The 7,065-nt window shown below is 51.0% G+C and overlaps 1 protein-coding gene across 1 annotated transcript; it reads left to right on the forward strand.

Annotated features, from left to right (window-relative positions):
• The first annotated feature begins 247 nt into the window (after window positions 1-247).
• LOC134509334 (olfactory receptor 14A16-like) lies at window positions 248-1,207 on the forward strand. The gene has a single exon (XM_063321813.1). The coding sequence runs from the start codon at window positions 248-250 to the stop codon at window positions 1,205-1,207; it is 960 nt and encodes a 319-aa protein (XP_063177883.1).
• Window positions 1,208-7,065: the final 5,858 nt, after the last annotated feature.

Consider the following 7,065-nt stretch of genomic DNA (forward strand, 5'->3'; position numbering starts at 1 on the left):
AGGGCTCAGCAGTGTTCATGCTAAAGGCAATGGGAAAGAGAAGGACTTCTGCCCCTGCAAAGAAAGTGCCCTCAGCAGCACAAACTTGATCTCACAAAAAGGAGCTGAATGAAATTATTCCAAAGGAAGAGAAGTCCTTTTGCGGAGATCTTTTTGGAAACAGAATGAGATGGGGTCAAAGAAGTCTGCCTTAACTTGCCAAGGTCTTTCCCTCTTTCAACAGTCCCCCATGCCCAGAGCGGAACAAATGTCCAACGGCAGCTCCATCAGCCAGTTCCTCCTCCTGGCATTCGCAGACACACGGGAGCTGCAGCTCTTGCACTTCGGGCTCTTCCTGGGCATCTACCTGGCTGCCCTCCTGGCCAACGGCCTCATCATCACCGCCATCGCCTGTGACCACCGCCTCCACACCCCCATGTACTTCTTCCTCCTCAACCTCGCCTTCCTCGACCTTGGATCCCTGTCCACCACTGTCCCCAAAGCCATGGCCAATTCCCTCTGGGACAACAGGGCTATATCCTACACAGGATGTGCTGCCCAGCTTTTTCTGTTTGTCTTCTTCCTTGCCACAGAGTGTGCCCTTCTCACTGTCATGTCCTATGACCGCTATGTTGCCATCTGCAAACCCCTGCACTACGGGACCCTGATGGGCAGCAGAGCTTGTGTCCACATGGCAGCAGCTGCCTGGGGCAGTGGGTTTCTCTATGCTCTGCTGCACACGGCCAGTACATTTTCCCTGCCCCTCTGCCAGGGCAATGCTGTGGACCAGTTCTTCTGTGAGATCCCCCAGATCCTCAAGCTCTCCTGCTCACACTCCTACCTGAGGGAACTTGGCCTTCTTATATTAAGTGCTTTGTTAGTTTTTGGATGTTTTATTTTCATCGTGCTGTCCTATGTGCAGATCTTCAGGGCCGTGCTGAGGATCCCCTCTGAGCAGGGACGGCACAAAGCCTTCTCCACGTGCCTCCCTCACCTGGCCGTGGTCTCCATCTTTATCAGCACTGGCTTATTTTCTCACCTGAAGCCCCCCTCCATCTCCTCCCCAGTTCTCGATCTGGTGGTGGCTGTACTGTACTCAGTGGTTCCTCCAGCAGTGAACCCCCTCATCTACAGCATGAGGAACAAGGAGCTCAAGGAGTCCATTAGGAAAGTCATTTATTCGATGTTTGTCAATGTTGATAAATTTTCCATCACTGTCCACAAATGACATCTATGGTATCCCAGTGCAGGCCTGTACACTGTTTATTGTTTTTTCTTCTTTTTTGTGTTTTTTTTTTTTTTGCTAGCATTTCCTGTAATGTTGTTTATGGTTATTACGTTTTTAAATAATTGTTTGTATTTAGCTCACTCTCCTGAGACATGAACCCATCTCTCTCTATCGCCTGAAACCTGTATAAATCTTTTTCTAACACAATTTGAGAGCTGCCACTTCTGTAACGTCTCTCTAATACTGTGACATCTTCCCTGTGCAGTTCCTCAAGTTTTGGCTGTTCTTCCAAAGCTGATATCAGGAACAGGCCCCGATGTTTCACCCCAAAAGGGCCCGAGTAAAAAGCTCGTTGTCATATTGGAAGGTGTTAGGGAAGAAGGGTTGGACTTAGGACTCATCTGTTGTTGCCTATTGACGGTGGAGATGGTGAATGGTCACTGAGATACTGTCACAGTGCAGTGTCCCAGCGTGCGACAGGGCAGAGGACGTACTCCAGGAGAAGGATCTGGAGGTGCCTGGAGAGCCTGCGAGATAGGCACGGACAGTGTGCACCTGGGGTGGTCAGTGACTGGAGCCTCACAAAGCGAGCGATCGCCCAAAGTGGAGTCACCCAAAGGGAAAGCATTAAGTCCAGGTATCTGCAAGGAAACAAGATGGACACAGGCAACCCGACACAGACCAACTCCAAAGGGCACCAGCACCTTTACAGCGACCCACCAACAGCAGCACTTACACGACCATGAGCAACACAACTGGCCCCATCCTTTTCCCACTCTGTGGCTGATCTGATGTGAAGGTTGCATGAGTGGTCCCTACATTCCCGGCCCTGGGTCTCTCCATTGCCCCGTGTCCTCCTTCTCCTCCGTGCCATCCCACTTTGAATTGACCAGCAAAGCATGTACATACATTCATGCCAAAACCACACAAACAAGAGTGAGCCCACTCACACAGCAAATAGCCAGGAGCAGAGTTGAGTAAATGTCGTGGTTTAACCCCGGTCAGCAGCTAAGCACCACACAGTCGCCCGCTCACGGTACAATGAGGGAGAGGATCAGAAAGGTAAAAGTGAGACAACTCATGGGTTGAGATAAAGACAGTTTGACAGGGAAAGCAAATGCTGTGTGTGCAAGCAAAGGAAAATAAGGAATTCATCCCCTGTTTCCCATTGGCAGGCAGATATTTAGCACTTTCCAGGAAAGCAGGGCTCCATCACGCATAACGATGACTTGGGAAGACAAATCCCATGACTCCGAACGCTACTCCTTTCCTCCTTCTTCCCACAGATTTTCTTGCTGAGCGCGATGCCCTATGGTACGGAATATCCCTTTGGTCAGTTGGGCTCAGCTGCCCTGGCTGTGTCCCCTCTCAACTCCTTGTGCACCCCCAGCCTAGTCGCTGGTGGGGTGAGGAGCAGAAAAGGCCTTGGTGCTGTGCAAGCACGGCTCAGCAATGACTGAAACATTGGTGTGTTACCAACACTGTTTTCATCACAAGTCTAAAACACAGCCCCATACAAGTTACTAGGCAGATAATTAACTCCACCCCAACTGAAACCAGTACTGCAGGACTGACCACGGTGATGAGGCGTGGGGTTTGGCCAGACCAGCACTGACCAGCCACCTCCCCATGGGCAGCTGGCACCTTGAATCCCCCTCCTCCACATCTTCCATAGGCTTCTTCTCCACGATCGACCTTGATCCCTCCCTTTCCCTGCCCCAGTCTCCTCCCCAATTCGTAACCCACACCAATTACTTTTTGCCTAATAGTCTCAGTTTTTACCCATTTGTACACAATTTGATAGTTTGGATACTACTACACTACACTACACTTGATACCATTGCCTAGGTCCTCTGGGACTTCAGTGGCATCACTGATGGCTTCCCTAGGCACTTCCCTTGCAAGACTTGACTGCCCAGGAGATCCCCAGTGCTTCCCCTCTGTGCAGTTTGGCCACTTCTCACATCTGCAGCCACCTGTGAGACCCAGGCCATACGGACCCTGTGATACGGACACAGGCAGCTGCCCATACTGCTGGTCCCTTCTCACGCTGTTCTCTGTCACATTTCTCATGCCACAACCCATAGGTTCCCATGGCATGTGCTGGTGGCTTCAGCCCAGAGCAGGGCCTCACCAGGGCCCCAGTCATCTGTCTGCAGCCTTCCCATCTGATGTCCTTGATGACCTCATGATGTCTGCCTTCTCCTGACCAATCACCTTGCTGTCATGAGGTGACCTCACAAGGTGATCTCACGCTGGATCCTCGGGAAGTACCACCGGATACTGATGGGCAGAGAGCGGAGGTCTGCTTGAAAACCTGAGAAACAAATGTTAAAAATTATGAGCATGACATCATCAGCTGAAAACATTGAAAACTTTAAAAACTATCAGTGTTTTCCACAAGATCAAAATGAGTTTTCAGGGTGTGCGTGAATATCAAGAGGAGAGCTATTGACCTTCCACTCTGTTTGCAGTGTCAGTACTCTCTGGATCAGGCTGTGCATTTAATCTCCCTCATCTTTCACGTATTCCCACCTCTCCCAACTAAACTGACCCTGTCTGCAGTCACCTTTCCAGCAGCGCATCTGCGCAGAAGCACTTGCAACAGCTCTCTAGATTTCCCTTCCCCTTCCTCTTTCATCATTCAGACACCTCTCAACAGTCCAGTTGATACTTTGAGATTCATGGAGTTAAAAGCTTGCCTGTCTCTCAACAGTCTGTCTCATTCTGCACATTCTTTAGTTTTGCTGATTTGATAATTTTTCATCTCTCTCAAATATTTCTTGCATGGTCATGCCTTGTGGAAGGTGAACCTCATTGGTGGCAGATTGTACTTGGCACACAGTTGAGGAGTGGTTTATTTTAATGGTGAACCTTATCAGTTTTATTTTGTTGGTTCAAAAATAAAAACATCCCTGTTTGCCTGTGTGCAGCAGGTCTCTGAGGAAAGCAGGTGGGAGCTGGTGCAAAGGAGCTGGAACATCCAGCTGCAGACTGCGGTGGAGAAGTGTGATGGAAGGAAAAGGGATGCAAGTCCCAGGTGGCCGATGAGAGCCATGGTGGGGTTGGGGAGGTGAGGAGCAAGGGTGGCCATCCTGTGTCAGACCTCAAGGGACAGCTTCTGCCACCAGTCCAGATCTCCTTAGGAGAGACCCTGCATCCATATCAGTCACAGAATGCTGCTGTCACCTCTTCCACGCCCTGGCAAGGCAGATCCCGTCCCTCCCGCATGGCTCAGGGCTCTTCCTGGGGCAGGGGGAGGTGGGGGGTGTGATGCTGAGTGAAGGACACCGGTGGGACAGTGCCCAGCCTTGCTGGGGGTGTGCAAGGAGGCCATGAGGAGGCCCCCCCAGTGCCTTAGGACAACATGTCTCCTCACAGGCCTTGGTGGCAGAGACCATTGCTGTGCCCCAGGGGACAAAAACTTGCATTCTCTTGGTGACTTCCAGCCTTGCCAGTGCCCTTTGCCATCTTCACCGCAGGTTGTCCTACAGAGACCCACAGCTACTGGGTCTGGCGGGGATGGAGTGAACTTTCCCCATAGCAGCCCATACCCTGCTGTGCATTCTACTCGTGCCTGGAACAGTGTTGATTCCGCACCAATGTTTTGGCTATTGCTGAGCAGTGTTCGCACCGCGTGAAGGCTGTCTCTCCAACCCCCTCTAAAGGTAGTACACTCGGGGTGGGCAAGTGGTTGGGATGGACCACAGATGGGACGGCTTACCTGAACTGACCAAAGGGATATTCCTTGCCATATGATATCATGCTCAGCAAGAAAAACTGAGAGAAAAGAGAGGGAAGGGGTGACATTCATTATTAAGACATTTGTTTTCCAAAGAGACTGCTACATGTATAGGATCGTTGCCTCCCAGGAGGTAGCTGATATTGTCTGCTGACAGGAACTAGAGGAAACAATCTCATCTGGTTTTGCTTTGCTTCTGCCTGTGGCCTTTGCTTTTCACTTTATTTTTCTTTTATCCTTTCCCCACAAACACTCTCCCCCTCTGTTAAGTTACCTTTATCTTTACTCATGGGTATTTTCACTGTCTTTTCTCACTTATTCATGCTGAGGAGGAGGAGTGAGGACCTCCCATAGCTTGGTGGGCACCTGATGGCCAGCTGATAACCCACCAGTCATCCTTCCCAACTCTTGTTGGGTCTGCCAGCGGAAAAGTACAAGTATGCAAGAAACTCAAGGGCATGCTGACCTTGCAGATCTGAGACAAATAACCTTGAGGAAGTGGGGCGTAAGCAACAAGTTATAACTGTAGCTTCTAGCACATAGCAAAACTGTAGCTTCTAGCATGTAGCGAAACCGCAAGTAGGAGGGATTATTGTAATGAAACATTTAGAGCTAAGCCAATCAGAAATGATAGAATTTATGTAACTGTTAAGTAGCTGTATAAAAGGCTTTCCGACGCGTCTAATAAACTGACATTTTGCTTGCATCAAGCAGCGTCCCGTCTCTCAATCGCGGCAAACTCTCCTGCTACCAACAGTGCTAACTGGGTGAGATTCCTCAAGGGCTCCCCACAACTTGGCATCATCCACAAATGAGCTGAAAGTGAATTTCTTGCACTGTAGAGAGAGATGATACAAACATTCCACAGTGGTGGTCAAGGGTTAGTCAATGAGGGACGCCATTAGTAATTGGCTGCCAGGAGGACTTTGTACCAGAGATGACATTTTAACATTATTGTTCAGACCACTTCCCACCCAAGCACGGTGAGAGGAGCAGCTGGAGAAAGTCTTCACCTGGGCAGGAGAGCTTTCCCAGGGTGGAACTTCTGATGCACACATGGGACGCCAGCACTAATAGGAAGGAAAAGACTGGGTCTAAAAAGAAGGTTATGAAATCAAAGGCCATGAGTGTCATGCTTTCACTGCAGGGGCATTCCAGCATTGGGGCAAAACAACAGAAGAAGTGGTCCGGGACATCAGGGACACAAAATGTATCTGGAAAAAGAACAAAATGACACCTGTAGATGACAGAAATCCCCCTAGCCAAGGTGCAGCCCTCTTATGGAGACAGCCCTTCCAGTTCCCGAGCCTTGCCGAGAGCAGGGGGGGGCATACAGCCCAGTACTCATCGTAGGATGTGGCCACCAGCAGGAAACACTCCGTACGTGCCAAAGGTGCGGGAAGTAGCACAAATATTGCTGCGAGCAGAGATTGTGCTGTCCCCAGTCAGGGGACAGTCAGGGTGGTGCCGCTGGAGCAGGTTTCACAGTTTTCCAGGAGCATCCCCATGATGAGGAGGGTGTTCCCAACCACAGTCACGGGGCAGGTCGTGAGGAAGAGAGGAGGAAGAGATGGGAAGACAACTCTGAGTGAGACCATTTGTTTCTCTGTCTGGTGCTTAAAAAATATTGTGATCGACATTGAGAGAGGTGAAACGTGGAGGGGTGTGTGCCTCTGGCTGCATTCCTACTGCCTAGACGTGCTCTGTGCTTTGTGAGAGGTGAGAAATGCCATCTTCTGGAGGGCAATGCCGCTCACGCCTGCAGAACCCTTTCTGACTGCACAGGGGAGATGCCCCACAGAGGTGCTTCTGTCACACCGTGTAATCAAAGGGACAGGCCATGAAGAGAGGGGAGGGTGAGGTAGCACACAGGCTGTTCCTGGAGGCACACCCAGCACTGTCAGGGCTCTGGCAGGGCTGTTCAGAGACACGAGTCCTTCCCTGGCACGGGCAGAGGCCCTGCAGCAGACTCCCTGGCCTCCTGTTGCCACTCCCAGAGGCTGGCAGCCCCTCAGCCCTGCGCTGTGTCTCCCTGCTCGGCACCTCTCTGAGATGCCCCACGGCGTGAGGAACGGACACAGGGACCTGGGGTCAAGGAAGCCCATCCCAGTGCTGC

The sequence above is a fragment of the Chroicocephalus ridibundus genome, unplaced genomic scaffold (genome assembly GCF_963924245.1).
Source record: "Chroicocephalus ridibundus unplaced genomic scaffold, bChrRid1.1 SCAFFOLD_98, whole genome shotgun sequence".
NCBI lineage: Eukaryota > Metazoa > Chordata > Aves > Charadriiformes > Laridae > Chroicocephalus > Chroicocephalus ridibundus.

Excerpts from the sequence above, each read along its gene's own strand:
- LOC134509334 (XM_063321813.1), top strand. The coding sequence starts at position 248 with ATGTCCAACGGCAGCTCCATCAGCCAGTTCCTCCTCCTGGCATTCGCA.